The following is a 19,169-nucleotide window of genomic DNA, read 5'->3' on the forward strand; positions in this document are numbered from 1 at the left end:
GGGTTCGGATGTCTGATCTCCCCTTGTGTCAGTAGATCCTCCCTGGATGGCAAGGTCCATGGTTCCGCACAAGACATCCTCATGAGGTCCTGGAACCACGGTCTCCTCGGCCAGAACGGCGTGACCAGGATAATGTTCGCTCTCTGTTCCAGAATTTTCTGAAGCACCTTGGGTATAATCTTGGTTGGAGGAAAGGCGTAGAGAAGTGTTCGAGGCCAATCCCGACTCAGCGCATCCACTCCCCTCGCCTCCAGTTCCCTGAACCTGGAGAAGAAGTGCGGAACCTTTCTGTTGGCAAGGGTGGCGAATAGGTCCACCTCCGGAGTGCCGAACTTTTGACATAGCGATAAGAACACCTGGCTGTTCAGTGACCATTCTGACTGGTCCACTTTGTTTCTGCTTAGCCAGTCCGCCACCGAGTTCTTTTGACCCGCTATGTGGCTTGCCTTTATCGATTTGATGTTCTTCTCTGCCCAGAGGAAGATCTCGTCCGCTACTTCCCCCAGGCGCTTGGATCTGGTGCCTCCTTGTCTGTTGATGTAGGCCTTTGCTGTCATATTGTCCGTGTATACCATGACGTGCGCGTTCCGTACGACGTCTGCGAACTCCAGTAGCCCGTTTCTTATGGCCTTGAGTTCTAGGAGATTTATGCTGGCCTCTTTCTCGCTTTGCATCCATTGCCCCTGGGCAAACCGGTCGTCGGTGTGGGCTCCCCATCCCTGTAGGCTGGCGTCCGTCGTGATTGTCATTCTGTTTGGTTCCCTGAGAGGGGATCCTTTGGTGAATCTGTTTGGTGCCAGCCACCAATCCAGGTCCCTGGAAAGTGATTGGGGAAACCTCACTGTTATCTGCAACCGCTGGGCTATGGACCTCTGGTGGGGGCGCAGGAACTTCTGCAGTGGTCTGGTATGGAACCTGGCCCATTGCAGAGCATCCTGGCAGGACACCATCATGCCCTGTAATTTTGCCAGCTGCAAGATCTCCACCGACTTCCGTGACTGGAGATCCCGTATCAGTGAGAGAATCTTTTGTCGCCTTTCGAAGGACACGAAGGTCTTGTCCATAGCTGTGTCCACAATCATTCCCAAGTGGACAATTCTTTGCTTCGGTAAGAGCAAGCTCTTCTGTTGGTTTATGATAAATCCGTGTTCCTCCAGGCAGCCGATCGTCGTCGCTACCGCCTCCTCCGCTGAATGGAGGGACGGGGCCTTTATTAAGATGTCGTCCAGGTACGGAGACAGGGCTACTCCTTGTACTCTGAGGAATGCCACTAGAGTGATTAGCACTTTGGTGAAGACTCTCGGCGATGATTTCAGGCCGAAGGGGAGGGCTCTGTATTGATAGTGCTCCCCGTCGTACGCAAAGCGCAGGTACTTCCTGTGAGCTGTGCAGATGGGAATGTGTAAGTAGGCCTCCGATAGATCTATGGACGCGAGGAAGTCCCCATGTTGAATGGCTGAGGTGGTGGACTTCATCGTCTCCATCTTGAACTTCCTGGACTTGATGTGGAGGTTCAACCATTTGAGATCTAAAATGGCTCTGATTTCCCCATTCTTCTTCGGGACGGTGAAGAAGATTGAGTACACACCCTGTTTCCTGCAAAGCCTTGGTACCGGTTCTATTGCTCTGATCTGCAGCAAGTGCTTGATGGCTCCTTTTATCTCCAGGTGTTTCCGATGGGAAGGATTTCGAAACACCTGGGTGAAACGCCTGCGTGGCGTCTTCTCGAATTCCAAGGAATAGCCCCTGGATACTGTTTCCAGTACCCACTGATCTGACACAGTTTGTCTCCAACGGGGCGCGAAGGCTTGAAGTCGGCCTCCTACTGGTCCTGTTGCCTCTCTGTGCGGATAGTCATGCTTGACTGGCTTTCTTCTGCCCTTTAGGTTGAAAGGATGATTTCCGGAAGGTGAAGGGTCTGCTGTCCGATCTATGCTTGGTTTGCCAGCGATTTTTAAATGGCCTGTCTGACTGTTGTCTGGCCGGTCTTTTGATGTCACGAAAGGACTGCCTTCCTTTGTACTTTGCGTCTCTCTTTTTGGACGGGAGCACCTTCTTCTTTTCAGAGTTCTCCACCAGGAACCTGTCCAGCGCCTCTCCAAAGAGCTTGTCCCCGGAATATGGGATCGCTGCCACCTTGCTGCGTGCCTGGGGGTCCACGTCCCAGTTCCTCAGCCACGTGTTCCTCCGAGCTGCCACGTTGAAGCCCATGGCCCTAGAGGACATTTGAAAGGAATCCAGGGTGGCATCCGCTGCAAAGGCTGCTGCCAACGCTATCTTTTTAACTTCATTCTTGATTTCTTTTGGAACTTCCCTACCAGCCGCCGCCAGGTCCGATGCCCACGTGTATGCCGCTCTGGCGAACAGGGAGCCGGTAGCTGAGGATTTCAGCGACGCTGCCGAGGCTTCGAAGTTTCTGCGTAGGGCCTGCTCAATCTTCTTGTCTGACGGGTCCCTAGGCATGCCTTCCGAGTCCATAGGGAGGACTGATGTGGTTGCCAGGCTGGTGACTGGGTCATCCACCACCGGAAGCTTGATCTTTTTTGCATCATCAGGACTTAGTGAGTAAAACTTGTGAAAAACCGATTGGTAGAGTTTAGGTTTTGCAGGGTTATCCCATTCCATCCTTAGGGTGTCATGGAAGATAGCCGGCAAAGGAACCCCTGAGTGTTTGGGGCCCATTTTGGGGAGTGCCCTCGCCAGGCCTTGCGGGTGAACAGGCTCTGTTTCCGCTTTCCCTGCCACAGGTGGAGAGATTTCCAGGGTTCTTAGCACTTTAGCAAGTAACTTGGAGTACATGTCCTGAGGAAAAAGCCTAGGTTGCGTTTGAATTAGGTCTGTCTCTTCTTCCTCTGACAACTCCCCTTCCTCGCTTCCTGATGAGTGAGGTGACTGTACAGAACTACCCTGGGACTCATCAGACTCACTGGAGTCCTCCACTAGCCGTTCACTTAATTTTCTCTTTTTTGTTTCAGTTTGGGAACTAGGTTCCAGTTTCCTTTTCCCTTTAGAGGTGCTGGATTTCTGTTTGCATTTTCCCTGAGAGGCTGTCTTTAATTCCTTAACTGCACTATCAATGCCTCTTTTAATTTCTGTTTGAAGCCATGCTAAAATGTTTGCTTTTGCCTCTGGACCTGCAAGGTCAGGGTCACCAACCCCTGCATTGCCCCCTTGGTTGGGGTGTTGCCGACTTGAGCTCTCCAGGGAGTCCATGTTATTAATGTCTGACTCCCCTGGTTGTTTGTCACTCGTGCCAGCCTGGGCCGCCATTCCCGCCAAAATTCTTGCAGCCTAAAGCGAAAGTAAGCGTGGGCGCAAGTTAGAGTCTGGCCATAAATACTTCCCCCCTCCGTACCCTATAGTTGGAATACTCAGGGAGGCCAGAGTTAATTTTCCTTGCACCAAACTAGGTCCGTAATCAGAAAGGGGAATGATCTGGGGCCTGCGCCGTATATTAGTGGCTTGCACCGGCCTTCTGCAACGAGCTAGGGCTGCTTTTAAGCCCCTGTCCATCCACCAGCCCTCCAATCCTATCCCCCCCCCAGTTCCCCGAAGGCGCCAAAAGCCTCTCCTCGGGCCGTTTAAAACTCACGATTCCTTTTGGCGCGTTCAGTAGAGTCCCCGCCGCTTTGGAGCCTCTGGGCTTCCTTTCGGCTGCGTTGCCGCGGCTCCGACTCCTGCCGCTTTCCCCTGGGTCTCTCAGCAGCAGCCGGGACCTAGCTGGCTAGGTTTCGTCGGCTCTGCGCTCGCCTTTGGAGGTTGAATGCAGAGGGAGGGAGGGGGGGGTTGGAGGACTAAGCCTTCCTTCGCCCCGGCGAGCCCGCGCCTGCACAATTCTTCTTCTTCAAGGATCGCTGCTCCGGAGAGCACAAACTTGCATCCGCCTGCTGAGCAGGGCCGGAAAAAACTGAGGAAGCCTGGGAGCCCCTCCCCCTGAAGGATCGCAAGTTTGCCGGCCCTGCGAAAGAGAAGGAGGAGGAGCTACCCATTAGTGACGACTGCCCCACTCCAGACCACAGGAGAAAAGAGGAATTTTTCACACAAATAATGCAAAAGCTTGGGCAATGGGAAGCGCCTTTCATTTCAATAAGCCTGGTGAAATATATTTGTGAGGCACCACTAGAGAAAGCTCATAGAAATAAAATACTTGTGTATACATTTAGTTTCTGAAACAATATTAGAACCAACTTACTATTTTCCAGTAGAATAACCTTGAACAAACAGTGAACAACCACAGAGGAAGAGAAGGGGTTTGTTTGCCCCAACAAGAGGAGATTTTTCAAGCAGTCACCTCTCATGGCAGCAGAAGGTATTCTTGCCAATTAGTGTGTTAGGCTCCCAGCCACCAATATTCAACAAGCTACCTCGTGCTGTGGCTACTGCGAAAGTAAGGTGAACTTTTCACAAGATGAGAGTCTCCATGGCAAACATGTTAGTTCATGGTGAGGGAAGTTTTGAAAAATAGGCATGAATAAATGTAAAGGAAGAAATAAATGACATTATTTAAAAAGTGAACTCAGTTTTCCTCCTTTGTGCAGAATGTGAAAAGAAAGGCAGTGCAAACGATACAAGATTTTTAACACAATTATCTTTAACAGTCACAGTTGGCAACCCACTGTATATGTTTTAAAACAATGACTATGTAGAAGAATGTCTCATCACCAGTTCTGACTTAAATGGACTTAGAAAGGTGTAACTCTCCTTAGGACTGCACTAACATATTGAAGTGGCACTCCTACGAGGCATGAAATGTATATCTGCACTAGCTACTCCATCAAGCAATAAATCGCTGCACTCTACTAGTGAGTAAAATTCCTTGTATGTAAAAAATGTAACTTGAAAAACAGAATTCCCGCGCCCCCCCCCTCACATATACACACCAGTTTCATTTACTATTTTAAATCTGAGTAGGTATGAAGTTGTTGACAGACGGCATGGCACAGTGCTTACTGCAGAGCAGCAGGTTAGGACCAGGGAGGATGAAACCCCCACTGAGCCATGAAGCTTACTGAGTGACCTTGGACCAATCACACACTTTCTGTCAGCCTCACCTATCTCCCAGGATGCTGGGCAGATAAAACAGAGGCAGGAAACGCCTATATGCTGCCATACCAAGAACTCTGTGAGAAAAGGGGAAGGGGGGACATAGTAAATAAGTAAAGAGACATCTCTGTGCATGCAAACCTAAACCTGGTCTTTAAGAAACCTATGACAAATCTTACTCTGTATATAATTTGAGCAACAAGGAACATGCAAGTTTACTTCCAGATAAAAACCAGGCAGTTTAAAAACATAGTAAGAAATGTAATATTGGATGAAACTTTACTGAGATTTTTTTACCGTATTTAATAGCAGTTTAAAAACATAGTAAGAAATGTAATATTGGATGAAACTTTACTGAGATTTTTTTACCGTATTTAATAATATTGTTGATTTGTTTTAAATCTGTTGCAAAATGCTTTGGTAACTAAATGCTTTCAAAGTGGCCTATACATGTAAATTAAAAACAAAACAGAACACCAAAGCACACTTTAGACAAGAATCCCGGCAACACGTTTATGTGCATGTGGAAAGGTATGGTGTCTGCTACTCACTGTATGAGAAGAAGTCACAGGCAGCAAACAGTTCATCCTCACTTAGTTCAAAGGGGCTGCTTAACAACATCCTGCCTGCCTTCTGCCTGCTCTGCAGTCTCTCTCCCCACCATCCTGCCTATTCCTGACATCATTCTCAGGGGTGAAGCCTTGCAGGACCTTAAGTGGTTCCAGTGCTTTTCAAAGCCAGCACAAGAGAGCCCACTTGTGGACAGAACTTTGGCCAATGGAAATCTAAGCAACCAGCCTTTGACTTTTAGAGTCAAGCTACAACTGACGAATGACACTTAAACGGCAAGTGAACAGACTCACGTGTATTCCTCCCTGTTCACTTGCGCTCCGCTTGCACTCCACTTGATCACTACGTAGCTTGGCCCTTAGTCGTCCTACCATCCTTTTCCAAAGACCACTACCAGGCACAACCTGAGCTTTATAGGATCCATCACTGCAAGATCTGCTTATGTCACTCAGATAACTCAAAAATTATTTTTATTTTACAAAATTTATGCCCTACCTTTCTGCCCTCATACAAGGCACCAAAGTAATTACCCTGTTTTACATTATTGCTATAAATAGGAAGCTTGGCATTTATTAAGATGGTGAGAGGCAGAAGTTAAAAGTACAAGAAAGCAGAACAGCTTACACAGCATTCTAACATTCTTAGAAAAAGCCTACAAGCTGCTCAGTAGGAGCCATAAATAGGAGCTTAGGATGCTGCAGAACTGTTGCACATATGAAATGCAGTAAATCTAATGTTGACACAGACTGCATCACTTGTTCAATAGAGTGTGAAGGTATAGCCCTCACAAACAGCAGCATGTCACCAACACCACATAGGTCTGTTTTGGTGGCGGAGAGTGTCATCAAGTCACAGGCAACTTATAGCAACCCCTGGTGGGGTTTTCATGGCAAGAGACTAACAGAAGTGGTTTGCCATTGCTTGGCTTTGCAATCCTGGTCTTCCCTGGAGGCATCCCATCCAATTACTAACCAAGACCAACCCTGAGTAGCTTCTGAGATCTGACAAAATCAGGCTTGTCTGGGTTATCCAGATCAGGGCAGATCTCTTTTGCTGTACAGAAATTAAATGTTTCAGTGGCAGTCTTTTACACAGCTAGCATCTGATTCAAACTGTGTTCTCAGCTGTTCCACGTGCAACTTTAGCACATCAGGGATCCATAGCCTGGCTGAGCGCTGCCTTTGTATGCTGAAGTTGTGCATGTTTCATCATTACAGGCATAGCAGCACCATTTAAAAGAGACGCTGGGCATGTCTAAAATCACATGGAGAAGTTCTTCTTGCCACACCTGCATCGCATTTAAAGCAGACCTTGTTTACAGAGTGCAACGGGACAGAACATTACATGAGAAGAACCCTGTCAGTTTAGACTGAAGTCTTTTTGTTTATTTAAAATATTTATATCACATCTTCCTTTGACTCAACAAGGCTAACGGCTTACATACAAGTTGCAAAGGCACAAAACACAAAAGTCCATTCACAGATAAGAACAATGACCAATTTTAAATACACACACAGATTTAAAAATCATTAAATCTGCTGAGCTGTTCACCCCCCGCTCCAAATACCCTCTGAAATAGAACTGTCTTGCACACCTTCCTAATTGTAGCCATGAAGGGAACCCTCCATATGCACTCTGGTAGGCTATTTCAGAAGACTGGACTTATCACCAAAAAGCCTGTGAGCTGGCTGTTTGGACAGCCCTAATAGAGGGCACTACACAAGGAGTGTCTGAAGAGCATAACTGGCACATGGGAAGAGCATAACTGGCACATGGGAATATACTGGGAGAGACAGTGTGATCATTTAGGACAGCATCCTCTTCCCCACTGTAGCCAGCAAGAAACTTTTCCTAGGTTACTCTAATTTATCTACTTTCAACCTTTTAGGCATTTCAGTCACCACAGAACTTTCTATATAAACACAAATGTATCTGATGTGTAGCAGTTATAAAAGTACCAGTCACTTCTTCTACCAGTAAGTTAATCATAGAATCACAGAATCATAGGGTTGGAAGGTACCTATAGGGTCATCTAGTCCAACCCCCTGCACAATGCAGGAAATTCACAACTACCACCCTCTGCCTGCCCTAGTGACCCCTGCTCCATGCCCAGAAGATGGCAAAACACCTCCAGGATCCCTAGCCAAATTGGCCTGTGGAAAATTGCTACATGACTCCAAGGTGGCGATTACCCTGGGCATATAAGAAGGCCACGAGAACTAAGCACTGATGTAACCCATTTTGCCCTCCCCCTCATGATCTGCCCAAGTTCACTGAATCAGCACTGCTGTCAGATGGCCAGCTAGCCTCTGCTTAAAACCTCTAAAGAAGGAGAGCTCACCACCTCCCGAGGAAGCCTGTTGCACTGAAGGACTGCTCTAACTGTCAGGAAGTTCTTCCTGATGTTTACCCGAAAACTCTTTTGATTTAATTTCAAGCCGTTGGTTCTGGTCCAACCTTCTGGGGCAGCGGAAAACAACTCTGCACCATCCCCTATATGACATCCCTTCAAGTACTTAAAGATGGTTATCATATCACCTCTCAGTCGTCTCCTCTCCAGGCTAAACATTCTGAGCTCCTTCATCCTTTCCTCATCGGACTTGGTCTCCAGACCCCTCACCATCTTCGTTGCCCTCCTCTGGACACGTTCCAGCTTGGCTATATCCTTATTAAATTGTGGTGCCCAAAACTGAACACAATACTCTAGGTGTGGTCTAACCAGAGCAGATTAGAGCAATACCATCACTTTTCATGATCTGGACAGTATGCTTCTGTTGATACAGCCCAAAACCATGTTTGCCTTTTTAGCTACCATATCACACTGCTGATATGGTATCTTCCCCTATTACTTTTTCCAGTAGTTATTAATGAGTCTGTCTGCACTGCCTTCCTTTCTAACTTGTCCCATCCAATTTCCAGTTACTACTACTGTCCTTCTAAACTTTTCAGGTTGTATGTTTTGTGTAGGGTTGTCAGCGTCCAGGCTGTAGCTGGAGATCTCCCATAATTACAACTGATCTCCAGACAATAGTTTCCCTGGAGAAAACAGTTGAACTCTAGGGAATTATACCCCACTGAGGCCCCTCTCCTCCATAAACCCCACCCTCGCCAAGCTCCACTCCCAAAATCTCCAGGAATTTTCCAACCTGGATTTAGCAACCTTATTTTGTGCTGCACCAAAACTTGAAGATGGCAGTGAAAGAGCAATATGTGGAAACAGAGGCGACAGAAAAATTATTCCCAGAAAGAAAATGTCAGTGGTTTTTGCAACAGGAATGGGCTCAAGAGTAATAGGATACTGGGGCCCATTATGAAATTTCATTCGAGTCCCCACATGTAGTGCTTTTCACCTTCTCTCCAATCAAATCAAGGAACACATCCAAACACATCCAAAAATCTTCATGGTCCAACTTAGGATATCAAAATAGCAAATGGTCATCTCTTTCCTGCCTATTTCCTCTATAAAGGAAGCTCATCTCATCTCAATATATTGCTCCATTTCCAGGAAAGAATGTTTTATCTGAGATCAGTGCCTCCCTGAGTATTAATCAAGGTATCCCGCATTCCTCTATCATAACAAACACTACCTGAATACTCTTCCCTCTGTATACCATAAATGTATATTTAAATCATTAAGATGTGCAAGAACCAGGACAACACTTATCCAAAGGTTCAGCGTCACTGACTGCATATGTATAGAAGAGGCACTGTACTTTAAATTCCATACTTCAATAACACTACAATGAAAAGTAATGTGACAAGGAGGCTTCATAGTTCTATGGCATTCGGCATGTCACATGTTCCCCTGTGGTCCACTCCTTACAAGAGGAAATCACACAGACTTCCATAAAAGTTGACACCTTTCACCTGTCCTACTCATTCTATTCATGACAGCAAGAAAGAGAACAGATTCATTTCTCTGCAGATGCTAAGCAGACAACCAGCATCTTTAAAATTTCTCACATCAAGGAACATGATCTCTGTTATCCTGTCATCTGATGAGGAAGCAATGGCTTCAAGTTCCAAGCTCCACATAATGTGTTCTTTTCTTATAAGGAACAGACTATGCTCAGGACTGCACATACTCCAGTGTAAAGACAAGATTAGAATTCTATCTTCATATGAAGAAAAGTGGCAATCTCTGACCTACATAAGTTATGCCAAATATTACTTATGCTGTTTTTTCTGTTTTGCATAATTTATTCCAGTTTTTCTTGATCTAGATGGGTAAGACTCTCTGCTGGACAATAAAACACCTCCGGGGCTTCTGAGATCTCTGCAGACATCGCTTGCACATTCTCAGGCATATTTTCACAGCCATAAAAGCTAGGCACTTTGGGATTTTTAAAAAGAAAGAAAGCAAGATAAAATTCTGACGAAGCTAACTAAGGACTATAGTCTAGTCCAATTTTTTTTTGTATTACCACATTATCTTCTACTATTATAAACTACTTTCTGCAGTAGAGTATAAATTCTGGGGCTAATTTGCTTTATTTTCTAATTCTGCAGTCCTACTACTGCATTGTTTATTGGATGTCTTATGCTGTCTGACTGAATTGCTTTTTATGTTTTGTAATCCACCTTCAGTTTTAGAGAAAAGGAAAGAATGAACGAAAGAATGAACAAAAGAAAGAAAGCTAGCTGGGAGTAAGCCTCACTAACTACAATGAAATTTACTTCTAAAAAGACCCTTCTTAGGATTGCTCTCTATATCTCCTATCCTATATTATGTACTTTTTCTGCACTCTTTCAGGATTGCAACATATTTTATTTACGTTATTTATATTCCACCTTTCTCACTGAGACACAAGATGGATTACACAGGGTAAGTCAATATGCTCAATAGTAAATGCTCAATGCAAGATCTGCAAAAATGTTACAACAAGCAGAAATCAAGTATTGAGCTGAAAAAATGCTGAAACAAAGTATAAGTAATTAAACAGTGCAGTAATTACTCAGTCGGAACATACAGCAACAGACAGTATACAGTAGTATAACCTATAGTCTTTATATGCTTCTCTTTGAACAATTTTCTTACAGGATAACCTACCTACCCATACAAAAAAGTCCTCCTGAATAATCCAGTTTTACACAGTTTGCTGAAAGTCATGAGAGTGGGAACCCTCCTAACCTCATCAGGCAGGTTGTTCAGTAAAGAGGGGGGGCACAACAGAAAATATTGATTTTGCCCATTTGCATAGCGGCACCCACAGAAGAGAGACACGTAACACACATGCAGCACGCATACTCTGAAGTTCAATGGAGCATATGTCGGCAATATCAACATCATAGAAAGATAGAATAAAGGCATACACACACACAGCATAAGAAATTGATTACCACTGATTCAGAAGAAAAAAGATTTTCCAATCAGAAGTAAAATAAGCAGCCAAAGCTATAGAGCCTCAATAATCAGGTCTGAAGTCATAATGCATATATCTCTCAATATAAACAAAAAACATAATTAAGCATTCCTATGTATGCTCTTAACAAAAATCCAAACAAATGCGCAAATTACCTGTATTTATGAATAATGGCATTAAATAATTTCCCATCTCGCCAGCAGGTAGTGAAATTTTCACAACGAATTCCAGCATAACCCTCAGTTGTCTGCTGTGTCCACAGGAGCAATCTTTCTTTCGCAGACATATCCTCTGACTCCCCAGTAACATGGATGTCAGAAATCTAAATGGAAAAAAACAAACAAATCATGAACTATAATGAATCAAAATAATCAAAAGGAAGAAACACATCACCCTTCCCTATCACTCCCAATTCACTTGGTCCCCCATAACTAACGAGGACACAGAATTAAGCCAGGCAAAGCCCAGGCCCTGTTGGGCAACATCCCAGAGTAGAACAGTTATTTCTATAAGAAGCATACCAATATAGCTAATTCAAGGACCCCTGCTCAACTGCAAACCAGACAGCTCCATTAATTGAAGCATGTCTCTGGATAGCCATCAGAAAATGCACAGAGTCTATGCTGATGGTTCTGTAAAGGAGTAATGGGGAGAACAGAGCAATCCTCTTCCTCCAAGGCTTTAAAGAGGGTAATTAAGAATTAATTAAGACTTAACAGCATAGCAACCACTGACCAGCAAGCAGAAAGTAAAAAGCTTACTGGCAAACAGTTTCAGAACAGTGAGACACTGGAAATGGAAAAAGTACCAACTTCATCATCAAGTAAAGAGGAATGGAAGAGCGTTCTGGGGAAGCCAAATGGTTTGTCATGCTTTGTATTATACAGAGACTAGTGCAGACTAGAGGTGGGCACGGATCGCAATATGAAGCAAAAAAACGCACAAATTCGTGGTTCGTGAAAACACGGTTAGTGGGGCTGCATTTTCCACAAACTCCATGACTTTTTTGCCCAACTTGTGAGAGTTGTGAGTGGTTTGTGAAGCCGGACAGGCTGGCACCGCTGCCCACACGGGGTGTGTGAAACTGACAGCCCCCTTCTCCTGCCACCCGCAAGTGGCAGGAGAAGGGAGCTGTCTATTTTAAATGCCCCGTGCTGGGTTTACCCAATCGGATGAAGCCTGCGTGGGGTGTTTTGAAACTGACAGCCTTCCCCTGCTGGTTGCAAGCAACAGGGGAAAGCTGCGACTTTCAAACACCCTGCGCTGGCTTCACCCGATCGGATGAAGCTGGCGGGGTTTTTAAAAACTGACAGCCTTCCCCTGCCACTTGCAAGCGACAGGGGAAGGATGTGAGTTTCAAACGCCCCACACTGGCTTCAGCAGCCGGCGCCAGGTGTTTGAAATGCCATGAACCATTAACCGATTCGTGAACTAGGAAAAGTTTGTGGAAGGTCATGGTTTGTGGAACGCAACGAAACATGAATCACGTGGTTCAGTTTTTTTCCGGTTTGTGCCCATGTCTAGTGCAGACTGTACCATAACAAGGTTTTTCATAGAAATGTCTGCCAATAACTGCAGGTGGAAAACTCAGTTCACTCTGAACATGCTGCAACTGACAAAGACTAGAAAGCACAAGGTATTATATGCAGCTGTGCACCTGATACGTATGTCTTGTGAGGTTCTACTGGTTTAGGATGCATAGGGCCCAACACTTAAGAACATAAGAGTAACCATGTTGTATTAAAGCAATGATCCATCTAGCCCAGTATCCTGTTTCTCACAGTGGCCAGTCAGATGCCACAGAGAAGCCCACAAGCAGGCCTTGCACATAACAGCTCTTGCCTGCTGACTATTCTACAACATCTGACAACCAGTCACATTTTCCCTCTTAACCCAGAAGTTCCAATCAGCTATCAGGATTAACAGCCAATGATAGAAATGTGTCAAACCCCCTTTTAAATCCACTGGCCATTGCCACATCTCATGGTACTGAGTCTCATAAGTAAACTACCTGTTGCACAAAGGAGTAGCTTCTTTTGCCAGTCTTGGATCTACTGCCAATTAGTTTCATAGGACAACTCTAAATTCGGTATTATGGGTGATCGAGAAGCTTCTCACTATCTGCACTTTCTGTAGCATGCATAATTTTGTAGATCTATTCCAACATCATCCCTCAATATCCATTTTTCTAAAGTATAAAAAGTATAATAACTTTCAGCTAAATGCCTTTGAAGATGGTTTGGAAACATCAACTGAGCTGGCAGCAGATATTTCAATCAACATCTCTCCTTGGTGCTCTTTTGGCCTCCATTTTCATTTCTTTTCTTTTTCCACGTTCAATTAAAATGTCTGGTTCTTGCCTTTGAAGCCCTTCATGCAGTGAGACCAGAGTACCTAAAGAATCACCTGATTCTATATGGACTTGCCTCAGTTTTGAGAGTATCTGTGTTCCACTACCTTTAGAAATGAGTTGGGAAGCTGCTAAGGACAGGATATTTTAAGTTCTATTGTTTTGTCAGTGCAATAACTTTCCCCAATCCTCTCCCTGGTACCAAATCTCTTTACGTTAAAAAAAATGCCACCCATTTTAGACAAACAGGTGGAGAAGTGCATAACTACATGCAGAACTCGCAGCTTCTCATGCCTAGACAAACAGCCTACATATTGTCGAAGGCTTTCACGGCCGGAGAACGATGGTTGTTGGGGGTTTTCCAGGCTGTATTGCCGTGGTCTTGGCATTGTAGTTCCTGACGTTTCGCCAGCAGCTGTGGCTGGCATCTTCAGAGGTGTAGCACCAAAAGACAGAGATCTCTCAGTGTCACAGTGTGGAAAAGATGTAGGTCATTTGTATCTACTCAGGAGGGGTGGGGTTGAGCTGAGTCATTCTGTAAGAGTTTCCCAGGGTGTGGAATGCTAATGGCGGGAGGCTTCACTGTAACCTGAGGAGGTTCTTTTGCATATGGATTGGTGCTTGATGTGCTAATCTTCTCTGCAGGGCTATTGTCGGGTGTGGAGTGTTTTGTTGGCCTGGTGTTTTTCAGAACTGGAGCCCATGCTCTGTTCATTCTTAAGGTTTCTTCTTTCCTGTTGAAGTTTTGCTTATGCTTGTGAATTTCAATGGCTTCCCTGTGCAGTCTGACAAAGTAGTTGGAAGTGTTGTCCAGTATTTTGGTGTCCTGGAATAAGATACTGTGCCCTGTTTGAGTTAGGCTATGTTCAGCCACTGCTGATTTTTCAGGCTGTCCAAGTCTGCAGTGTCTTTCATGTTCTTTTATTCTTGTCTGGATGCTACGCTTTGTGGTCCCGATGTAAACCTGTCCACAGCTGCAGGGTATACGGTATACTCCTGCAGAGGTGAGGGGGTCTCTGCTGTCTTTTGCTGATCGTAGCATCTGTTGTATTTTTCGGGTGGGTCTGAATACTGCTTGAAGGTTATGCTTTTCCATAAGCTTTCCCATCTGATCAGTAATTCCTTTGATATATGGCAAAAACACTTTTCCTGTAGGTGACTGTTTTTCCTTGGTTGTTTGATTCATCCTGGGTTTGATTGCTCTTCGGATTTCATTTCTGGAGTAGCCATTTGCCTGAAGTGCGTGGTTTAGATGATTAATTTCCTCATTGAGAAAGCGCGGCTCACATATCCGTCTTGCACGATCCACTAATGTTTTCATTATGCCTCTTTTCTGTCGGGGGTGGTGATTGGAGTTTTTGTGTAACTCACACTGATCGGTACTTACACAAAAACTCCAATCACCACCCCCGACAGAAAAGAGGCATAATGAAAACATTAGTGGATCGTGCAAGACGGATATGTGAGCCGCGCTTTCTCAATGAGGAAATTAATCATCTAAACCACGCACTTCAGGCAAATGGCTACTCCAGAAATGAAATCCGAAGAGCAATCAAACCCAGGATGAATCAAACAACCAAGGAAAAACAGTCACCTACAGGAAAAGTGTTTTTGCCATATATCAAAGGAATTACTGATCAGATGGGAAAGCTTATGGAAAAGCATAACCTTCAAGCAGTATTCAGACCCACCCGAAAAATACAACAGATGCTACGATCAGCAAAAGACAGCAGAGACCCCCTCACCTCTGCAGGAGTATACCGTATACCCTGCAGCTGTGGACAGGTTTACATCGGGACCACAAAGCGTAGCATCCAGACAAGAATAAAAGAACATGAAAGACACTGCAGACTTGGACAGCCTGAAAAATCAGCAGTGGCTGAACATAGCCTAACTCAAACAGGGCACAGTATCTTATTCCAGGACACCAAAATACTGGACAACACTTCCAACTACTTTGTCAGACTGCACAGGGAAGCCATTGAAATTCACAAGCATAAGCAAAACTTCAACAGGAAAGAAGAAACCTTAAGAATGAACAGAGCATGGGCTCCAGTTCTGAAAAACACCAGGCCAACAAAACACTCCACACCCGACAATAGCCCTGCAGAGAAGATTAGCACATCAAGCACCAATCCATATGCAAAAGAACCTCCTCAGGTTACAGTGAAGCCTCCCGCCATTAGCATTCCACACCCTGGGAAACTCTTACAGAATGACTCAGCTCAACCCCACCCCTCCTGAGTAGATACAAATGACCTACATCTTTTCCACACTGTGACACTGAGAGATCTCTGTCTTTTGGTGCTACACCTCTGAAGATGCCAGCCACAGCTGCTGGCGAAACGTCAGGAACTACAATGCCAAGACCACGGCAATACAGCCCGGAAAACCCCCAACAACCAGCCTACATATTCTTCGTTTTTTGAAACAAATTGAAAGAAGGCCCTTTCCTTTATTCTGTTTCACATACTGAAATAAATGAATTACATTTTTTACAGCCCAGTAGATTCATAAATGGGCTCCAGATCTTTGGCTCACTTCATAGCTCTATGAATGTCAACAGCTATGTACACTGCAAACATTAGCATAAGAGCGGGAACAGATTTCGCTTTCCGTAAGTGACTGTTACAGACACAGAATAATCTCCTACTCTCAGTTACATCTACAGTGACACATGCAAATGGTATGTTATCAATTAAGATACAAAAACAAGGAGAACAAAATCTTACTTTAAACTGCACTAACTAAAAAACTCAATTCAGGATTATCATGTCAGTTACAATAATCTTTTCTTACAATGTATGTACAGATCGCAAGATTGTTAGAATCATTATTAAAGACAAGAAATTGCCAAGGAGTGGAGATAAACATTTCTTTTTTAGAAGCAATAGAATGGTGGCTATCTTTATTTTTATGTCTTACTTCTGGAGCTCTCAGTATATTCTGTTCACATCCCCACATTGTTCTTTAGGGTACATAAAAGAAATTAATGTAAATAGCCTCAGAATAATGGTGGAAGGCACCAAGAATCTCAAACTAGAGAACTTGAGCAATAGAGCCCATGCACCTTGCTCTTACCAGGGGCCCTAGTTGGCAGAAGGGAACAACCACAACCTAGAAGGTTAAAGCACCATCTGGGGATCCATGACCCCTTCCCCATAACCTTTCTTTTCCTTGTTCCTTTTGCACTGTGCCAAAAGATATGGAGACAGCAGGGAAGCAAAGAAAACCAAGGTCTTTCTCCCTCCCTCTCCATTTCCCACCAATATTGAAGGAGCTTAGAAGAAAGGCTCTAGAGAAGTATATATGCACATCAAAACTTTTATAGACATAAGATAGTCATAATACTTTATCTAAATTCCCTGCTTAGGTTTGAGGGATAGAATTCCCTGAGCCCAAACCCACAAAAACCAAAATAACAGTACCATGACAAATAAATGCTGCTGTGGTTGTGATTTTCCCCCTCCTCCTTCCTTTCTGGTTCCTAGTTTTCTCTGCAGGTGCTGCATTCTGATGTCACTAAGCCAACAGTAAGCTGACATATGCACAAACCCCACTCTTTGCTGTAGATGCTCCCCACTTCTCACATGGAGAATACTGGGTAGAAACGAACACTGGTCGCCCTTAATATGTGAATACAGGCATAAAGTTAAGCACAGCTGGTTTCTAACCAGGATTTTCCATGAAAAAGTAAAACTACAAGCTCCGCAACAATCTGGGTTCGTCTACATGTTAGTTTGAAGTGACATCAGAACACAGCCTACATTAAAAATAAATAAATAGCTTAGCTCTTCTGCTGCAGTATAATGCCTCATAAGCTATTTCAAAGCAATCACGCTTTCCACATATATATGTATATATGTATATTTATGAACTTCAGGGTAGCTGATACATTTGTTTGTGTGAAAGATTCCTGAACATGGCTTGTAGGTTAAAGATCTTGTATCAATAGAGGTAATCACTCTTTCTTAAGTGAGGAGAAAAACAGGGCACCTTTTCCCCAACCTCCAATACAATTCTGCATATACTGATAACAGCAGCGGACATGATAGCTCAAGACACTTAAAAAGCATTTTTTAACCTCAGAGGTATTTACAGTGCAGGTTAAGCCAGGCAATAAATGTATTATGTCCAACCAGGCTGTCATAAATGCTACATTGGGCGCTCCTGTTGACACAGATCTGGGTGTAATCTGAGCCAGGGTTCAGCCCGGAAATCTACTGTTAACGCTAAAGAAATATGCTCAGGACAGATGAAGCTCAAAGTGCCTCTGAGAATTGTACACAATACATTTCCATTGACGCTCAGTAATTACAGTGCAGACACATATCGGGAAACCAGAAGCAGAGATGTAGGCTTCCCAGTTGCCCACCACCAGTAATCTCCCAGGGTTTTTGCCCCATTGCCCGCCAATCGTTGGCAATTGATGGGCGATTGCAAGCCCCCAGAGATCGCCCACCACTGACAGACAACCCAGGAAAGTGAGAACTAGGTGTGCTCCTGGTAGGGCCGGCTGTGAGTATGCTCCTGCACTTCGCTGGGGCCAATTCTGGCCCCGAATAGGCTGAATTTGCCCTGTGCAAATTCGAAGTGATATCATTGCGCAAGTGCTGGAAGTGTGTACGAGCAAAAGAAATATGCATGAAGTGCCAGCACCCCCACTCACCCCCACCAACCAGGAGGCTATAGGGACTGGCAACCCTACAGATATGACAAGAAGATCTCTAGACTATGGTTTCTTCAGAATGAGCAGGTCATTTTCTCAACAGTTCTGACAGGATTAGCACTCTTACAAGACTAACAATTCTTTTTTAATGAGATAAATATCTCATTCAACAGGGAGAAGATGTGATGCTAGCAACAATATAAAATATAAAACAAAATTGCAGGAGACTGAAAAGCTGAATAGGAAGAGGATCTGACGAGATCAGGCTCTCCTGGGCTATTCAGATGAGGGATTGATTTGAATAACCAGACATTTATTTGACAGTACAGTTCTTGTTCAAAAAGAAAAACCTAGATCTGGATATCTTTGCAAAAGCAAAACTCTTAAGTGAGAGAACATTTCCAATATGGCAGAATCATAATGATTGAGTTCAAGATTGAGGCTCTTCAAGGAAATAATTTTTAAAGTTATTTTCAGAGTTGATTACCTGCAGGGCTTTTTTTCTGGGAAAAGAGGTGATGGAACTCAGTGGATTTGCTCTCAGAGAAAATGGTCACATGGCTGGTAGCCCCGCCCCCTGATCTCCAGACAGAGGGGAGTTTAGATTGACCTCCGCGCCATGCGGCGCAGAGGGCAATCTAATCTCCCCTCTGTCTGGAGATCAGGGGGCGGGGCCACCAGCCATGTGACCATTTTCAAGAGGTTCCGGAACTCCGTTCCCCTGCATTCCCCCTGAAAAAAAGTCCTGATTACCTGTATTTATTCAACACAGGCAGTTCAGTAATGCTAAGTCTACCAAGTCAAAACCCCTTTTTTCAATGTCCCTGTCTACTGCAAATATGCACATTGGTTGTGTGGTCAAAGTACAGAAGCAACACTTCAGAGACCTACAATGTAAAATCCAGCATACATTTGGCTTTCTCTTGTTTGGTATATGTTTCATTCCCTCTTTTGCAAATATGACATGGTTTTTCTTTACCTTGTAGCTGGGAATAAAGCGGTAGGTTTGGTTCATTCAAGAGAGGAAGCAAGACATAATTATTAGACCAACAGAATCTACAAGTATTTAAGTGAAATTAGGTCATTTATATATAAAAATGCTGTTCTACTGAAAATTGGGACTGATCTACATCTTACCACAACAACACAGAAGGTTCTTCATAAAGGGGTGCTG

The 19,169-nt window shown here is 44.3% G+C and overlaps 1 protein-coding gene across 1 annotated transcript in view; it reads right to left on the reverse strand.

The window, feature by feature from the left end:
* The window catches only part of DST (dystonin), a 462,451-nt gene that overhangs the window by 250,105 nt on the left and 193,177 nt on the right, over positions 1 to 19,169 (reverse strand). Inside the window, exon 9 of the mRNA XM_055002047.1 lies at positions 11,132 to 11,298. Within this exon, the coding sequence (XP_054858022.1) occupies positions 11,132 to 11,298 (167 nt within the window). The remainder of the gene's footprint in view (positions 1 to 11,131; positions 11,299 to 19,169) is intronic.

Source organism: Eublepharis macularius, chromosome 1 (assembly GCF_028583425.1).
Source record: "Eublepharis macularius isolate TG4126 chromosome 1, MPM_Emac_v1.0, whole genome shotgun sequence".
Classification (NCBI taxonomy): domain Eukaryota; kingdom Metazoa; phylum Chordata; class Lepidosauria; order Squamata; family Eublepharidae; genus Eublepharis; species Eublepharis macularius.